Source organism: Erpetoichthys calabaricus, chromosome 12, assembly GCF_900747795.2.
Source record: "Erpetoichthys calabaricus chromosome 12, fErpCal1.3, whole genome shotgun sequence".
Lineage (NCBI taxonomy): Eukaryota > Metazoa > Chordata > Cladistia > Polypteriformes > Polypteridae > Erpetoichthys > Erpetoichthys calabaricus.
In genome coordinates this window covers 157,951,318-157,971,392 of record NC_041405.2, presented here as the reverse complement: position 1 = coordinate 157,971,392, position 20,075 = coordinate 157,951,318, and the positions used below count along the sequence as shown (strand labels likewise).

General features: G+C 45.2%; 1 protein-coding gene across 1 annotated transcript in view; it reads left to right on the top strand.

Moving 5' to 3' along the window:
* The first annotated feature begins 2,933 nt into the window (after positions 1-2,933).
* The window catches only part of gipc3 (GIPC PDZ domain containing family, member 3), a 56,812-nt gene continuing 39,670 nt past the window's right edge, over positions 2,934-20,075 (top strand). Inside the window, exons 1-3 of the mRNA XM_028814715.2 lie at positions 2,934-3,659; positions 8,899-9,084; positions 16,466-16,646. Of these exons, the coding sequence (XP_028670548.1) occupies positions 3,438-3,659; positions 8,899-9,084; positions 16,466-16,646 (589 nt within the window). The 5' untranslated portion in view covers positions 2,934-3,437. The remainder of the gene's footprint in view (positions 3,660-8,898; positions 9,085-16,465; positions 16,647-20,075) is intronic.

Below are 20,075 nucleotides of genomic sequence, written 5' to 3'. Positions count from 1 at the left end.
AAAGAAGAAAAGGAAGTGGCTACATAATATACTCACATTTCATTGTATATAGTGCCTTTCACCCTGAACTCTAACAAGACATGAGAATTCAAGAAAGAGAAAAGATTTTATTGTATAGCAAAAAAACAAAACAAAAAAAAAAAAAATGGATACAGACGTTTAAATTTATCAACGATCAATTCCCGGTTTCATATAGTGCCTTTCGGGGTGATCACTCTAATCAACTACTAAGAAATAACACCGTGTATTTATTACTTAGATAAAGATTAAAAGGAAGTGACGACATAAGACACTCAAAATAAAATGGACGCAGGCGTTTCAATTTATCAACAATCAATTCAAGGATTCATATGAGAAACTAAAATGTTACAAAACTTAATATAAACAGCTCTATAATCTAGTGATCTTTAACTTTGTATTGAGCCTTTCAGGGCAAAAATTCCATGTAATCAGTAAAAATCTAACTGCAGCATTTTCGAGAAGGACCTGAAGGAGTTCATTTACTCAGGATGAGCGCGTCAAAGATCATGCTAGCGCCTTTCTAGATGAGTATTACAACGTAAACGAATGTCCGTACATCCATCCATCCTTTTTCCAACCCTCTGTATCCGAACTACAGGGTCACGGGGGTCTGCTGGAGCCAATCCCAGCCAACACAGGGCGCAAGGCAGGAAACAAACCCCGGGCAGGGCGCCAGCCCACCGCATTCCAAGTACAATATTACAGGAAATTTAAACCTTGTCTAGAGGGTCAAATACAGTACTTTTTCAACCCACTGTATACGTAAGTGCCCACTGTGGCATTACCTGGCTAAGCCTCGGGCCACGTTTGGTTGGAATTGAAAAACGGAAACAATAAATAAAAAGGCGGTATGTGCCAGCAATGCAAATCCATTCTTTTGAGTTCATGGGTTAGCAGCAATCAGTTTGTGCCCAGGCTCAGGAATAATTCAACTAACAATGGCACTAAAATCTGATGCCATTCTACAATTCCTACAACCTGCTCTTGCTATGCCCACTCACTGGCCCCCTCAATGCCCACCATCAGGATGGCTTTATAATTAACTTAAGACACTGTGGAGCCAATGCAGCTCAAGTCTGTGGGTCTTTCACCTGTAAGTAAAAGGGGGCATCCAGAAGATTAGCAATTTATATACGTAGTTGTCCACTGTGGCACTGCCCTTGCGATGCCCCACACCACATTAGGTTTTTAATTCCATCCATCCATCCATCCATTACCAAACCCACTATATTCTAACTACAGGGTCACTGGGGTCTGCTGGAGCCAATCCCAGCCAACACAGGGCGCAAGGCAGGAAACAAACCCTGGGCAGGGCAGGGCGCCACACACCCATACACCAAGCACACACACGGGACAATTTAGAATCGCCAATGCACCTAACCTGCATGTCTTTGGACTGTGGGAGGAAACCCACGCAGACACGGGGAGAACATGCAAACTCCACGCAGGGAGGACCCGGGAAGCGAACCTCAGGTCTCCTAACTGCGAGGCAGCAGTGCTACCCACTGCGCCACCATGCCGCCCATGTCCTTACATTTACCGGTAAAAAATACTGTGAATGGTGAAAGTAAAATAGCCTTTCTGAAAAAAGGAAAGTTACCTGTATATTTTAAATAATACATTTCATTATTTTTTACAGCTAAATTCTGTAAAATCAATATTTTTCTACCTTCATAATATACGTTACAGTTCCTGCCTGGTATTACTACTACTTTGTATTTTCATAATACGTTATATTTCATAATGTATATTTTCATACGTTATATTTCATAATGTCATTGTCATAAAGTCCATCCATCCATCCATTTTCCAACCCGCTGAATCCGAACACAGGGTCACGGGGGTCTGCTGGAGCCAATCCCAGCCAACACAGGGCACAAGGCAGGAACCAATCCCGGGCAGGGTGCCAACCCACCGCAGGACACACACAAACACACACACTAGGGCCAATTTAGAATCACCAATCCACCTAACCTGCATGTCTTTGGACTGTGGGAGGAAACCCATGCAGACACGGGGAGAACATGCAAACTCCACTCAGGGAGGACCCGGGAAGTGAACCCAGGTCCCCAGGTCTCCCAACTGCGAGGCAGCAGCGCTACCCACTGCGCCAAAGTCATATTTTCATAAATCACATTTTGGGGGCGGGGCTTACGGCCATCCATCATCCATTTGACTGTTTCTGTCTGGTTTTTCTATCACATTTATAAACAGTCAATAAAAATATCAAAAAACACGTAATTATCCGTTAGATTCAGAAAACAAGTAGCTACATAGCATATAGGTTTCATTCCATATAGCGCCTTTCCGGATGAGTATTACAATCAAATAATTAATAATGCAACATTAAATAAAAAAATGAAAAAACATGCAGTTATCAGTTTGATACAGAAAACAAGTGGCTACATAACATCCCCAGGTTTCATTTCATATAGCGCCTTTCAGGATCAGCACGGTAATGCGATGCTAACGAACCGTTAATTAACGGAGATACAAGTCTACAGTCACTGCGGTGGGTTGGCACCCTGCCCGGGATTGGTTCCTGCCTTGTGCCCTATGTTGGCTGGGATTGGCTCCAGCAGACCCCCGTGACGCTATGTTCGGATTCAGCGGGTTGGAATATGGATGGATGGATGGAAGTCTACAGTCAAATTGTTTTAATTTAACAAGTTTGAATGAAAGTTTAGTGTCTTTCGGGATGATGTTCGCAATCGATAAAAACAACAAGAAACCAGTCGAGACAGCCTGACATTTAATACTCCAGTAACCCAGACGATGTCCGCTTCGCCGCCAGTCCCAGTTCCATACGACCCTGTCCGCGGAGGGCGCTGCCACCCCAATAGTGGCTTTACAAGGCGGCTGGTTACGAAAGGACGCGGGTCGTTTGGTCCCGCAGAGCTGGAGGGGCTTTAATTCGTTGCTGGGTGGGTTCGGCCAAGAGAGCCTCTGACCTGCGAAATTCTAGAAGCATTTGGCTCTTCTTCTAGATAACGTTGCAGCGGGCCACAAGACACCTCGGTCGGTCAGGTGCAGGTGGCTCAATGGCACTTGTTCAACATTTCTGTGTAGGAAAGCCGGTGGGGCTTTTGTCACACCCCTGGATGGGGTCCCAGAGATTTAGAAGAATGAATGAACGCTGGCACCATAAAAAGGGCGGCCGGTTTCCAGTGTTAGGCGCCCTTTGTTGTTATGAGGTAATCTGCTTGTAATACGCCTTGTTTTTGTTGCCACCATCTCAGGTAACGCCACTAAGATCCGCTGCTCCCCAGGTGTTGGATTTCTTCCTTGCAAGGGTAACCGTATCTCGTGCCCCCGCTCCCTGCTTGAGATCATCATTTATTCAACAAGCTGGCAGGTAGGCCCTGACAAGACAGGACGGCATCGCAGCGCTGGCTGGCATCTGGCAACCGAGGCCGATGCAGAACGGACCGTCACTCATGAGCCCCCAGGTGCAGGGACAGCACAGGTCAGGGGACGGGCTGGCTCCCCAGGCGGCCCCAGCTCCCAGCCCCAGGCCCCGACTGGTCTTTCACACACAGCTGGCTCATGGGAGTCCCACCGGACGCATCGAAGGCTTCACCAACGTCAAGGAGCTCTACGCCAGGATCGCCGAGGTGTTCGAAATCTCGCCGGCTGAGGTGAGGGGGCTTTTTATGTTCGATGCCAGGGATAAAGTGGGCGATGTAGAGAAAGGACCTCCTTTGAGTCGTCCTTAAAACTGGCAAATAATCAGCAACAAACGTATAACGAAATACGAGGAGGACACCAGAATCGGTTTAATAGAGACAGAATGCGGTGGTCGGAACTTCGTTTTCCCAGCACGTGTTCGGTGATATTTGTCTTTTGCGAGTGGCTGATATGAAGGAGATTAAAAAGTGAAAGTATGGTAAAAGCGGAGTGCGGTTAGGAAATACGCGACATCCCGTCACTCTCACTGAAGACCACCATAGCGCTGACCACCCTGACTGGCATTGGGTCAGACACGCACCGCACAAAATGATCGCATGCGCAGAAAACCCCGCACGGCGCTACCTGCAGCATCAGCCCCGCGGTGAGGTTCATTTTCCGTTGTCGTCCATCCGGGTGAGAAACTTTATTAGAGACAGAGAGCGATAATCTGATGTGCGTGCTGAGAAGGGCGGTGGGCTCAGATTTCAGGTAAAACCGGCGATGAGCTGTGCTTTGGTGGAGCAGAACTTAGAGATGAGTCTCAAGTGGAATAAAAAAGAGAACGAAAAGAAAAAGAAGCCGACGAGCTCTGTTACCGTGAAGGGCGCATCACGAGCCGCTGCAAGGCCGATGTTAAAATGAGCAGCAACAGAAAAAGCGACAAATACAGTCCTATCTATCTATCTATCTATCTATCTATCTATCTATCTATCTATCTATCTATCTATCTATCTATCTATCTATCTATCTATCTATCTGTTATATAGTGCCTTTCTATCTATCTATCTATCTATCTATCTATCTATCTATCTATCTATCTATCTATCTATCTATCGTGCTTTTCTCATCTATTTAACTATCTATTATAGAGTGCCTTTCACATCTATCTATCTATCTATCTATCTATCTATCTATCTATCTATCTATCTATCTATCTATCTATCTATCTATCTATCTGTCTGTCTGTCTGTCTGTCTATCTATCTGTTATATAGTGCCTTTCTATCTATCTATCTATCTATCTATACGATGGGTGAAGGATGAGGTCTCTAGGACTCTACACAAATCCAAATCTTATTATGGGATATATCATCTACTGTTAAATTCTGCTCTGTACTTCTAAAAATTTATATTTTTTATTTCTGACTATATTGAGAAATTGTTCTGTTTTGTGTATTGTATTGACTCCCTTCTTTTTGACACCCACTGCACGCCCAACCTACCTGGAAAGGGGTCTCTCTTTGAATTACCTTTCCCAAGGTTTCTTCCATTTTTTCCCTACAAGGTTTTTTTGGGAGTTTTTCCTTGTCTTCTTAGAGAGTCAAGGCTGGGAGGCTGTCAAGAGCCAGGGCCTGTTAAAGCCCATTGCGGCACTTCCTGTGTGATTTTGGGCTATACAAAAATAAACTGTATTGTATTGTATTGTATCTATCTATCTATCTATCTATCTATCTATCTATCTATCTATCTATCTATCTCTCTCTCTCTCTCTCTCTCTCTCTCTCTCTCTCTGTCTGTCTGTCTGTCTGTCTGTCTGTCTGTCTATCTATCTATCTATCATGATCAAGGAAAGTATTGCAAGAGTCATGTAGAAATGCTAGGGCACCAACTCAGTCATCTCCATTAAATTCTCTTAACAAAAGTAATAAAAGGGCTTCTCTGTGCGCCAAACCAAAAGTGAAAGGATCAAGAAATAAGAAAGCCGTCAGGCAAGGCAATTGTATGATTCAGATGAGGGTGAAAGGAGCTCCTTCCTGCAGTGAAATCCCTTCAATATTGAACACCTTGTTGTGGCAGCTGTAGGCTTTATAGATGGGAGACCGGAAGGGGCGGAGTTAGTTGCTCTTACTGGGCGTGTTCTTTGTACCGCAGTTGGAACAAAGGAGGACAAAGTTAGTGTGAGAGTGTTCTCTTGACATGGGGTGGTAGTACAGAAAGTGACCCACAGATGTGCACTCACTCTATCTATCTATCTATCTATCTATCTATCTATCTATCTATCTATCTATCTATCTATCTATCTATCTATCTATCTATCTATCTATCTATCTATCTATCTATCTATCCTATGATGAAGGTCAGGCAAAGCCCACGTCTTCAGTCACAAATGCCCGTTGGCTCAGATGACCCTCCTACCATCCTATTCTTAACCACAGTGTAACAGAGCCCTAATGTTAACCATAGTCTAATATGATGGTTGTTACGTAACTGATGTTGAGGGCATTTTGTGATGTTGGGTGTTTACACGACTGACCTCTTATGTACTGTGGTCTACAATTACACTCTGCTGACATTGCTGGCATCTTTTTGATTTTCCATTTCACTTCACTACGCCAACATTCTCAGACCCACTTCATCTAGCGCAGCTGCTTTGGGATCCCAGGATGGACTCAACCCTGGACCGGGCGAAGTCCATCACAGATTCCACTCATTTAAATGCACTCACTGGGCCAAGTTGCGTCCTCAATTCACTTGACACACACACACACCAGGGAGAGAAAACATAAGAGGACCAAAAGGACGTAGACACTGGCAGAGATGTCATTTCTACACAGATGGAGGTCAGGCTGGGATTTAAACCCCGGTTGTTGGATTTGTGAAGTGGGAGAGCTGGTGACACTGCTGTCCTAGGACATACAAGTCAGAGGGTGGCATTGTGGAGACTTCTGTTATTTTTTGTTTTTATTGTGTGTGTTGCAGCAGCGCCTTCCGATGGTCATTGAGGTGAATGGCACTACATAAAGTCCATTTAGAGTCTAATCCTGTTTGATTTGTATGATGTTTGGTGTTTCACACCGATGTATTAGATGTCCAAGCAGTTTCCATTCCATTTCCCATTTTTTTGGTACTTTTACAGTTTGCATATTTTTAAGAATTTTATTTTTAGCCTGTAACGTTTTCTGGCAGACACCCTAGCAGTTTCAAATGTTTCAGACTATTTTCAGCACTTTGTTATTTCTCTTCTTTATATAACACGGGACGTCTTCCTAAATTGCTGCCTCTGGCACGGACTCGTCTCTGCATGCGACCCTCTAATTACGCCTGAGTCTTTAATCAGTCAGCCAACTTGAAATAAGCCACCTGAAGAGAATGTTTGAGAGACGTCTCCCTGGACCCTCCAGCAGGACGCCGCCTGCACCCTGCTGCTTTATTAGTCGCCTCTGGGCCACTTGCTGGGTCTCAGCCTTGGAGCTCAGACAGGAGGGGTCTTCAGGGGGGCTGAAGTCTGTTAGAAGCTGTCTGTTCAGCAGAAGAACTAACTAACGTACTCACTCACTCATTCCTTTATTCATTTATTTTTTTGCCAGTCTCTTCATGAAAGTCACTCAATGCAATAACAGTGCCAGTTGTACAGCCGATTTACAAAGCACAGAGAGACCCTTTCACTTTCTGCCCACTTTGTGTCCATCCATCCATCCATTATCCAACCCGCTATATCCTAACTACAGGGTCACGAGGGTCTGCTGGAGCCAATCCCAGCCAACACAGGGCGCAAGGCAGGAAACCAACCCCAGGCAGGGCGCCAGCCCACTGCAGGCCCACTTTGTGTTGTAGATATACTTTTAAATGGAGGAATTTCGTCTTTTGCCTATCACTCTACACTCAAATAACCCAAAGTGAAGGCCCGTTTTCAGAAAGTGTGCAAATTTAACAAAAAACCAAAACTGAAATCTCGCCTTCCTAAAATTATGCGGACCCTTTGCTGTGACCCTCCAAACTGGGCTCAGGTGCCCCCTTGTTTACCTGAATTCTCCTTGAGGTGTTTCTAGAACTTGATTGGAGTCCACCTGTGGAGGACGGAGTTGATTCAGGTCAGGTCAGATTGGGGAGCATGCACTGGTACAGCGCATTGGTACACCCACCACATGACGAAAGAGCTCGGGATCCTGGTTGGCAACCCCCTAAGCAGACACGCGGTCCAGTCTGACCCTCCAGAAATGACCCTAACTTTCTTTTTCTTTCTTTCTTTCTTTCTTTCTTTCTTTCTTTCTTTCTTTCTTTCTTTCTTTCTTTCTTTCTTTCTCTCTGTGCCCATTCTTGCACAGCTCTGTGGGCACAACACTTCAATCATACACTGCAGGAAGACAATTACCGGAGTGCGCCTACGGAGACCATCACGGCCAAATGGATTATTTAAAAAAACTGGCCAATCGTTAAAGAGCTGCGGACCCTCTACACCACAGATGGGGACAAGGAGACTCATCAGAATCAAGGGAAGGATGAATGTGGCCAAATACAGAGGGGGTCCTCAAAGAAGTCCTGCTTCAGAGTGCACAAGTGACAATTCACCTGTCAGCATGACAATGACCTGAGGCATAACCATCCAAGATAACATTGGAGTGACTTCGGGACAAGTCTCAGAGGGTCCTTGAGTGATCCCAGACTTAAACCACCGAGAACGTGTGTGGAGAGACCACTTCATAGAGGCTTCCCATCCAGTCTAATGGAGCCTGAGAGGATCTGCCAAGAAGAATGGCATCAACTGCCGAAATTCAGGTGTGTAAAGCTTGCAGAGACTCAACCGAGAAGACCCAAAGCTGGAATTGTTACCAAAGTTCTGAATTAAGGGTCTGAATCCCGGGATGAATGAGAGATTTTCAATACATTTCCAGATCTTTCTACAAACATTCATCCTGGATAAGACTTTAATCTGTAAGTGGGTCCTCCAACCTACAGAGAAAACACTTGGTGGTTGGTGGCAGGATTGGCACTCCAGCCATCGTCAGACACCTCACTGTGTTCCAGGGTGGTGCTGAGGTGTCACTCGGGTGTCAATCCAGGTGGTTCGGCGTGTGGTGGGTACACATCAGTGCCTGCTCCCCACCTCTCTCTCTCTGCAAACATGTCACTTTATCATTATAGGGTGTTGAGTGTAGACTGGCGGGTGAAAATGGCAAACGTATCCACCGCAAGTTAAACTTACAGGACAATGTGACATCTCTAGGAGGACGTCTTGATCTTCATTTTGGGTGATATGAGGGGTGACAGACATTTTGAAGAGTGGGGGTCTTGCTGTAGGCCAAGGAGAGCTGGACGGGACAGATGGAGGGTGAAGAGAGGGTGAACAGAGTGGGACATTGTGATGTATTAAAAGGTGTCCCAGTGGTGGTCTCATCTGTGCCCAGGGGTGGGGTCTGTTTCTGTAAGCATTTGGATTCTACTCATTTAAAGGAGGCATCCTTCTTGTTTCTGTCTCATTGGTTTGCAGATCCTCTTTTGTACTCTGAATTCCCACAAAGTGGACATGCAGAAGCTGTTAGGGGGCCAGATTGGTCTGGAGGACTTCATCTTCGCCCATGTCAGAGGACAGACCAAGGAAGTGGAGGTGACAAAGAGCGAGGACGCCCTGGGATTGACCATCACAGACAACGGCGCCGGCTACGCCTTCATTAAGGTACCCATTGGGGTTCAAGTTCACTTCTGTTGATTAGATTTAATAAATCTTAGTAATCCGGTGGGGAAATTCAGATGCATAGAGCAGCAAAAAAACAAGAATTCAGACTCGCAGGACAGAAAACACCGGCAACCAATCAATAATCAATAATAGAAATAAACGTAACAAGTACGTCAGGTGGAAACATTCACCTGCCTGATAGCAGCGGGCAGAAAAGACCCCCAGAGGTGCATCTTAGCACACCGTGGTGGAGTGAGTCCTGTGGCGAAAAGTGTACAGAGAGAGACAGAGAGAAAGAGAGATAGAGAGAGAGAAAAGAGAGAGAAAGAGAGACAGAGATAGATAGAGAAAGGGAGAGAGAGAGATGGAGAGAGAGAGAGATAGAGAGAGAGAGAAAGAGAGAGGGAGAGAAAGAGAGAGACAGAGAGAGAGAATGAGAGAGAGATGGAGAGTGAAAGAGAGACATAAAGAGAGATGGAGAGAGAGTGAAAGAGAGATAAAGAGAGAGAGGGAGAGAGAGAGAGAGAGACAGAGAGAGGGGGGAGAGAGAGAAAGAGAGAGATGGAGAGAAAGAGAACAAGAGATAGATAGAGAGAGGGAGAGAGAAAGAGAGAGGGAGAGAGAGAAAGAGAGAGATATGGAGAGAGAGATAGATGGAGAGAAAGAGACAGATAGAGAGAGGGAGAGAGAGAGAGAGAGATGGAGAGAGAGAGAGAAAGAGATAGACAGAGAGAAAGAGAGAGGGAGAGATAGAGAGAAAGAGAGAGAGAGGGGAGAGAGAGAGGAGGGAGAGAGAAAGAGAGAGAGATAGACAGACAGAGAGAGAGAGAAAGAGAGAAACCCATCTCTACTGCTATGGACTGATATGGTGATGTCTGAAGAACGAAAGGATGGAAATGAAAATGATCAACCAACAGAGGGACACCCGAAAATCAAAGGGAACAAAATGATACAGCGGCAGGCAGGCGAGTCTATTTGGCCAATTTCTTTGCAGCAACTCACAATTGTAATCCTTAGGCTGTACCCTGCTCTTCATGGAGTCAATGGAGGCTCTGATTGGGGGTCTCGAGAGACGGAGGGAGGAGTCTGAGTGTCTGGGCTTGTGAGGGTCCTGATAAAAACCAAAGAGCCAGGCCTTTAGTGACCTCTTGGGCACGGCCATCAGCAGTGTGTCTGTCTGTGGAGAGAGTGTCGACCTCATGAAGAAGTTTACTTACCTCGGTGGTGACATTCATGTCTCTGGTGACTCTTCCTATGAAGTCAGCAGACAGATTGGGAGAGCATGGGGGGTCATGAGGTCACTGGAAAGGGGTGTGTGGTGCTCCTGATATCTCTGTAAAAGGACGAAGGTCCAACTCTTTAGAGTCCTGGTGCTTCCTGTTTGTGAGACATGGACGCTCTCCAGTGACCTGAGATGAAGACTGGACTCCTTCACGTGTGTCTCTTCAGAGAATCCTTGGGTGCCGCTGGTTTGACTTTGTGTTGCTCATGGAGTCCTGAATGAAGCACATGACTTGCATTATGAGGGAGCGTCAGTTACGGCACTACGGCCATGTGGTGTGATTACCCGAGTGTGATCCTCATTGTTGAGGACCTGAGTGGCTGGACCAGGCCAAGGGGATGCCCACATAACACCTGGTTACAGCAGATAGATGGGTCATCTCTGGTGGGTGAGACTGGACTGTGTGTCTGCATTTAGGTTGCCAACCAGCTGTTTTATCATGTGGTGGGTGAGGCAAGGCCTGCCCACGACATACCAGGTGATAAGCTTTTGATTAAGACCATGATCAGGGTCCTAGCCCTAGTAGTTTATGAGTAGAGGAGCATTTACGTTAACAATTTGAATTCACCGGTCAGCCACCTGCCTATCATTGTGTAGGACCCCTCATGCCAACTCATCAAGGCATGGACTCCAGAAGACCTCTGAAGGTGTCCTGTGGTGTCTGCACAGTAACATCTTCTTGGATTGGCCTCATTTTTCCAGCACTTTCCACAGAGTCTCGATCTGATTGAGATGTGGAGGATTTGGAGGCCAAGTCAACACTCTGAACTCCTTGTTATTTTCCTCAAACCATTCCTGGTCAATTTTTGCAGTGTTGCAGAATGCGTTATTATGCAGAAAGAGGTCACTGCCATTGAGGAATACCATGAAGGGGTGTAACGGGGGTCAGCAACAATCTTTAGGTAGGTGGTATGCGTCAAAGTAAGATCTGCATGAATGTCAGGAAACCCAAGGTTTCCCAGCAGAAGACTGTCCAGAGCATCACACTGCATCCAGTGGTTTGCCTTCGTCCCATGGTGCATCCTGCTGCCATCTCTTCCCCATGTAAACTTCACACATGCACCCGACTGTCCAGATGATCTCAAAGAAACGAGATTCTTCAGACCAGGCCACCTTCTTCCATTGATCCGTGGTCCAGTTCTTACAATCATGTGTCTAATGTAGATAGATAGATAGATAGATAGATAGATAGATAGATAGATAGATAGATAGATAGATAGATAGATAGATAGATAGATAGATAGATAGATAGATAGATAGATAGATACTTTATTAATCCCAATGTAGTCTCTTTTGGTGGTGAACAGGACCCACCCTGGGCACTCTGACCGGTCTGAGGCTACTCAGCAAGCTGTGATGCACTGTGTGTTCTGACTCCATTCTCTCATGGTCTTGAGGAGTGTAGAATGAGTGGTCTTTAGCCTGTAAACCTGATGAATCTTAAAGATTTCGGAAGCTGGACTCACTAGTTTTCTACCCCCAGAGTTCCAATCATAAGGAAAGAACCAGATGGGCCACTTTTTACAGCCTAATAGTTTCCTTTCTTGGTTGTTCATTACACCCAAGGCCAGCTGTAGGCATTGGCACGAGCAGGTCCTGGCCGAGAAGCTCCAAAATGTCATCTCGCCTTGAGCATGGAAAAGGCGCTATATAAATAAAATGTATTTAGGGTGCAGGCAGGGTAGAGAAGAGTGTCAGGAGTGATTTGTGACAGACGGGTATCAGCAAGAGTGAAAGGGAAGGTAGACTCTACAGGACGGTAGTGAGACCAGCTATGTTATATGGGCTGGAGATGGTGGCACAGGAGACAGAGCTGGAGGTGGCAGAGTTAAAGATTGGGTGTTACAAGGATGGACAGGATTAGAAATGAGGACATTAGAGGGTCAGCTCAAGTTGGACGGTTGGGAGACAAAGTCAGAGAGGCGAGATTGAGTTGGTTTGGACATGTGCAGAGGAGAGATGCTGGGTATAATGAGAGAAGGGTACTAAGGATAGAGCTGCCAGGGAAGAGGAGGAGAGGAAGGCCTAAGTGGAGGTGATGAGAAAGGACATGCAGGTGATGGGGGTGACGGAGCAAGATGATGAGGACAGGAAGATATGGAAGAAGATGATCCACTGTGACAACCCCTAACGGGAGCAGCTGAAAAAAGAAGAAGAAGAAGACTTTTATTATCCATCCATCCATCCATTTTCCAACCCGTTGAATCCGAACACAGGGTCACGGGGGTCTGCTGGAGCCAATCCCAGCCAACACAGGGCACAAGGCAGGAACCAATCCCGGGCAGGGTACCAACCCACCGCAGGACACACACAAACACACCCACACACCAAGCACACACTAGGGCCAATTTAGAATTGCCAATCCACCTAACCTGCATGTCTTTGGACTGTGGGAGGAAACCGGAGCGCCCGGAGGAAACCCATGCAGACACGGGGAGAACATGCAAACGTCATGCAGGGAGGACCCGGGAAGCGAACCCAGGTCCCCAGCTCTCCCAACTGCGAGGCAGCAGCACTACCCACTGTGCCACCGTGCCGCCCTCAATAGGGGATCCATCCATCCATTATTCACCTCGCTATATCCTAACTACAGGGTCACGGGGGTCTGCTGGAACCAATCCCAGCCAACACAGGGCGCAAGGCAGGAAACAAACCCTGGGCAGGGTGCCAGCCCACCGCAGGGCACACACCCACACATCAAGGACAATTTAGGATCGCTAATGCACCTAAACAGCATGTCTTTGGACTGTGGGAGGAAACCCACGCAGACACAGGCAGAACATGCAAATTCCACGCGGGGAGGACCCGGGAAGCGAACCCAGGTGTCCTAACTGTGAGGCAGCAGCGCTACCACTGTGCCACCGTGCCGCCCGCATTAGGGGATGTAAGTGAATATTTGCAGTGCAGTAGCAGAAGGTGGCCAGCAGAGGGCACCGTCACTCCAATTTATGTTTAGCCGAGGCGACGCGCGTTCGTTTCATTCAGAGTCCCTGTCGCCGGACGGTCTGAGACTTGGCAGCTCAAGAATGCGATGAAGATGCTATATAAGAACATTGACTGGATAATTTGAGTTAATATAAAAACCTTCATTCAGGTTTCTGAATCCATTTAAGAAAAGACTACAGTTGAGAATGAGTGATTGATTTACGCTGGCGCAATGAAAGGAAACGCATACAAGGAGAGGTGGTTTCGCGTGCCGTGGGTTCCCAGCGTGGAGTTTGCATGTTCTCCCGTTGTCAACGTAAGTTTCCTCCCACAATCCCAAAGACGTGCAGGTTACATTTATATTCAGACCGGGGCTGGCTCTACCGTTTAGACTAATGGCCGTCGCCTAGGGCAGCGTTTCTCAACCTTTAAGTATTTGCGACCTGAGTTTTCATAAGAGTTTTAATCGCGCCCCCCTAACGTTTTTTTGAAAGGAGCCCACTAATACCAATTTGTTCTTTTTTAATTAATGATATATCATAGAGGGGGTGGCGCTGCTGCCTCACATTTAGGAGACTCGGGTTCGCTTCCCGTGTCCTCCCTGCGTGAAGTTTGCATGTTCTCCCCGTGTCTGCGTGGGTTTCCTTCCACAGTCCAAAGACATGCAGGTTAGGTGGATTGGCGATTCTAAATTGGCCCTAGTGTGTGTGTGTGTGTGTGGGTTTGTTTGTGTGTGTCCTGCGGCGGGTTGGCACCCTGCCTGGGATTGGTTCCTGCCTTGTGCCCTGTATTGGCTGGGATTGGCTCCAGCAGACCCCCGTGATCCTGTGTTTGGATTCAGCAGGTTGGAAAATAGATGGATGGATGTATTTTATTATACCTACTTAACTTTAATCGACATTTATCTAACTCTACTTTATTTTTCTAGTATCAGAATGTAGTTTAAGTTATTTTGTTTTGGTTTCAATAGATGTATTTTTCATATTTTCGATTCTTGTTTTCTTTTTTTCACATCTTTGCGCCCCCCTTTTTGTTACTTCGTGCCCCCCTGGGAGGGCCCGCCCCGCCCCACAGTTTGAGAACCACTGGCCTAGGGTATCAAAATGTGGTTGGCAGCACTTTTGTTTGTAAACACTCGGACTCGATAGAACACTTATAATAATAATAATAATAATAATTATAGTTATATTGGTTTTAAATTATTTTCACATACTAGTGAGGTTTGGTCTTAGCATCTGACGACCTCTTCTAAATCCCACGATGCCCAGTACTCAGCTTCTCTACGTTTCTTTGTTTTTTTTTTCTGCTGCAGGTTCACAGTTTTAGTTTTATTTTCATGGGTGCTTAATTTTTCATAAATTAGGAAACCACCCCCACCCCTAGACTCAGAGTGAGCGACCCAAACACTGAGAGGGTCCAAATTCCAAGGGGACCCGTCCCTGAATGCCAATAGCAGCCAGACTCCAAGAAGGTAAAGGGGTTTGGTAGCAGGAATACTGCAAGGTGGTGGGACATCGACCACGCTACGACTCCAAGGGGGGGTGATGAGAAAGGACATGCAGGTGATGGGGGTAACAGAGCAAGATGATGAGGACAGGAAGATATGGAAGAAGATGATCCACTGTGACAACCCCTAACGGGAGCAGCAACCCCTAACGGGGGGCAAGCTGGAGATGTCATTTACTGAATTAGGGTTTTCAGCTGAATATAATGTATAAAATGTAGTATAAATAATAAATAAATCATTCCTATTAATACCAAGCACATATGTCTGCAGACCGGGGCCTCCACACTACGTAAAGGTGACTCCAATGGGCACCAAAAGAGTTGCAGATATCAAGAGCTCCGCCCACTCACACTATTGGATACAATTAGGGTTGTGGGAGGGTTATTTCACTCAAATAATGTCAGGTACTGTCATGTGGGTTAGCTCCACCTACTTGGAGCTCCAGACTGGAGGCTCCGGGCTGCAGAGATGGCTACCACAGCCCAGTTGATTTGTGGTTTCTGAGACATCAGCACTTAAGAGCACATTTTTCTGAGATGGTTTTGTAAACCGATTTTGTTTCAGATTTTGTTCAAACGCCCCCCCCTCACTGCTTATTTCTCTGTCACCCCGTCCTGACTCCTCTCTCGTATCTCCTGTTTTCTATCTGTTTGGGTTGAACCCACTCAAAGCAAAGGGAGGTGGCAGGGCGCCATTTACAGCTTAGCTGAGGGCAACAAAAATGTTAGAACCATCCCAAAGCGACTTACAAAAGAAGTCCGCATAATGGCGGAGACATCAGTCTTTGGGGGGATCTACAGGACAAGGGTGCAAAATTGATCATCAAAAGTGAAGAGCTCCGAAACGAAATGCCGTCGAGTTACAATTCCTGGAATACAAGAACCTGACAGCTAACATCTGCTAGTACAGAAATTCTCCAAACAAGAGGGTCTTCAAATGCACCTTAAGAAGTCTGAGGGAATCAGAAAAATCAAAGGCAGGTGGACAGCTCATTCCACCAGCCAGGAGTTACACGTGAATGGTGAAGAGTCTGGATTGAGATTTGTGGCCAGACAGAGGTCATCAGCAGACCTGACGGGGTGAAAAGAAGTATAGGACCACCTCAAGTGTCTCCATGTATACTGTATATAAGTGCTGACCCATGGATGTGAGCTTAATGTATGCCACCATAGGAAGCCAATGTAGTGATCGTAAAAGAGGACTGCTATATGGCCGTCTAGGGTGGTTGAACATTTTGAACCATCTGCAGCAGCTTGGTAGCACATACAGGTGGTCCTGCCCGCGGAGAGTGGAGTGGCAGTAGTCTGGATGTGGTCCAGGAGTGTGGCTGCATATGCTGATGTTGGCGATGTTATAAAGAGTGAACCGGCAGATTGTAGCAGCATGGTCCTTGAAGGTCATCGATCACCAACCTAAGGTTGCGTATTGACCTGGCAGGTGCTACTCATAATGGGGTGCTTAATAGGTGGGCTAAGAGCTGGGCTAACAAGAATCTTTGCCAGGCTGAGCTGGAGTGGAGGTTCTTTCATCCAGCTCGCAATATTGATGAGACAGGCAGAGATTGTAAATGATACCATGAAGTCCTATGGAGGAACTGGCAAGTGGAGCTGTGAATCACTCACAAAGCTCACGGCACATGTTGGCCTAACTTGTGTTCTTCATTCTAGCGGATCAAGGAGGGCAGCGTCATAGATCGGCTGAAGACAGTGTGTGTGGGCGATCACATCGAGGCCATCAACGACCAGAGCATCGTCGGCTGCCGCCATTATGAGGTCGCCAAGATGCTTAAGGAACTCCCCAAGGGACAGCCATTCACCCTGCGCCTGGTGGAACCGAAAAAAGCTTTTGGTGAGTAGGAGGTTGGAATTCTCTGGGCACACCGGACCACCGGCTGGGAGAACTGAGACAGGTGATACTAGCAGAGCGGCTCATCAATGCATCATCACCGTCGTTATCAAGAAACTGGTCAAGGCATAGCTCCGTTAGACCATGTGGAGGGCACGCATAACACGGGGGGCACAGTTAACATATTTATACATCAGCAAGTCAAAAAACTGTGGCTTGGAAACTCCAGGGACCTGAGCTCAACTGTAGGGATCCTCAATGGGTGGAGATGGCACCTGGCCTGCAATGTCCTTCTGCACCTCGAGGACTTGCTGGAGAGGCTGACTGGGATTAACTGGGATAGGGAAAGCTAAAAAATACAATACAAAATAGACAGGCAGAAATGAAAGGCGCTATATAACAGAGATAGATAGATAGATAGATAGATAGATAGATAGATAGATAGATAGATAGATAGATAGATAGATAGATAGAAAGGCACTATATAACATGATAGATAGACAGATAGAGAGGCACTATATAACAGATAGATAGACAGATAGATAGAAAGGCACTATATAACATGATAGATAGATAGATAGATAGATAGATAGATAGATAGATAGATAGATAGATAGATAGGCACTATATAACATGATAGATAGATAGAAGATAGACACTATATAGATAGATAGATAGATAGATAGATAGATAGATAGAAAGGCACTATATAACATGATAGATAGATAGATAGAAGATAGACACTAGATAGATAGATAGATAGATAGATAGATAGATAGATAGATACTATATAACAGATAGATAGATAGATAGAAGATAGACACTAGATAGATAGATAGATAGATAGATAGATAGATAGATAGATAGATAGATAGATAGATAGATAGGTACTATATGATAGATAGATAGATAGATAGATAGATAGATAGATAGATAGATAGATAGATAGATAGATAGATGGACACTAAATAACTAGATAGATAGATAGACACTATATACATAGATAGATAGATAGATAGAAAGGCACTATATAACATGATAGATAGAAAGGCACTATATAACAGATAGATAGATAGATACACTATATAACTAGATAGATAGATAGATAGAAAGGCACTATATAACATGATAGATAGATAAATAGAGAGGCACTATATAACAGATAGATAGATAGATAGATAGATAGATAGATAGATAGATAGATAGATAGATAGACAGATAGAAAGGCACTATATAACATGATAGATAGATAGATAGATAGATAGATAGATAGATAGATAGATAGATAGATAGATAGATAGATAGGCACTATATAACATGATAGATAGATAGATAGATAGATAGATAGATAGATAGATAGATAGATAGATAGATAGATAGATAGATAGATAGATAGATAGATAGGCACTATATAACATGATAGATAGATAGAAGATAGACACTATATAGATAGATAGATAGATAGATAGATAGATAGATAGATAGATAGATAGATAGATAGATAGATAGAAAGGCACTATATAACATGATAGATAGATAGAAGATAGACACTATATAGATAGATAGATAGATAGATAGATAGATAGATAGATAGATAGATAGATAGATAGATAGATAGATAGATAGATAGATAGATAGATAGACACTATATAACTAGATAGATAGATAGAGGGGTCTGACAGGAATTCCTCTATATCTCCTTACTGACAGCCCAGCACAGTCCTTACCTTCAAGTACTACTCTGAGTTCAGCAGGTCGTTGATCTCCAGCACCAGGATTATTGAGTAGAACTACCAGACCCAAAGCTTCTCTTGTCCTTATTTGAAATTGCGACCCTGCCTTGAGTCTGCTGAATTCCTGGCTAGAAATCTCATGAGGATACGTTGCTGTGTACAGGTGCCATTAGATACACGACTATACAGACAACGTCTTACCAAATCAGGGTAGTAACGTGCGTGAAGTGAAAGACTGGATGTGAAGTTAGGGTCCTGGGTGTAAATAAAGTTTAGGGTCAACATGGCCAGTAGTGTGAGTTTACTGTAAGGTGTCAGTGAGGCTCTTCCCCAGAGTATTGACTAAATAACATCTACCCACCCAACTGTCAATCCTCCATCAATGTAGCGGCCCACTCACTCCCTTAAGCCCAGATCCATGTAAATCTAAATCCGACATTCCAAAGCCTGACACTGGTGGTCCTGTGGAATGCTGATGTCACGGCCCTGCATGCTGCAGTTTACAGTCCAGATTCTGGGAGCCTTTCCATCTTCTCCCTGGTCTGGAGACTCAATCCAGAAGAACGTCACTTTGCCTGTGACACACCCTTTGATTAATTCTAAATCTTGAGGCCCTCTTTGCTGTTTCTGCTGAGAGACACAATTTATCTTGTGACTGAGTGGTTAAGACACGGAACTCCGAGCCAAAAAGACGTCAGAATCTCTGCGATCCTAAAGTTAATCACAGAAATACTCCTGGAAATCAATCCATTTTTAAAAAGAGTTGGTTAAGGGGGGCCGGACCCTGACTGTATTGATGCTTTTAACTAGAATGTTTCAATTAGGGGCACTTACTGTACGTTTTTACAGAGTGGCATTCAGGGTCGATGACAAGATAAACAAGTCTGAAAATATATTTTGTCACTTGGTGGTCCTTAATTTAATATTGGATTTTGGTAGGAGATCTGGAAACATTCAGGGGCAAAAATTGTTGTGTATGTTGCGAATAAATTTTTTGGGGTCTGATAAATAGCAACAATGCTAAAGTAAAAGTAATTGAAGCAAAATAATTTCAGATCAGACAGTTCCAGTTTATTGCTCCTCCAGTCTAACATGCTAGCTACGTTCATTTATGTGATTGGGACCACCAGGGCAAACTGGAAGTGAAGTCACTGGTCTTCTGTGCGCTCCATCTCTACTCTGGGATCGGAGACAGAAGTCTGATTTATTTTTTGCACAGGACCTCCATACATGCATGCCAGCCAAGATATATATGGTGAAGAGAGGAACAATGCCAGAATAAAAGTTGGGGTGCCCACCGGGCAACCCTGTTCAATTGTAGAAAATAAAAGTTGCATGCCTTCAGGATGCAAGTCATTGGGGCCTTCAGTACCCAAAGGTACAGCATTAGATGGGAGCTGTGAGAGGGGCTAGATATGATGGTTGGATGTCTTCTCAGAACTGCGGTTCAGAGAGAAGAAATGGTTAGCGTGAGTGCCCCCTGTTGTTCCAGGGTAGGATTTCTTATTATCTCCGAACCTGGAAGGTGGTTGCTAGATGCGCATGCATAACTATATACTGGCATGTACAGTCCATCCATCCATCCATCCATTGTCTCCCGCTTATCCAAGTTTGGGTCGCGGGGGCAGCAGCTTGAGCAGAGATGCCCAGACTTCCCTCTCCCCGGCCACTTCTTCTAGCTCTTCCGGGAGAATCCCAA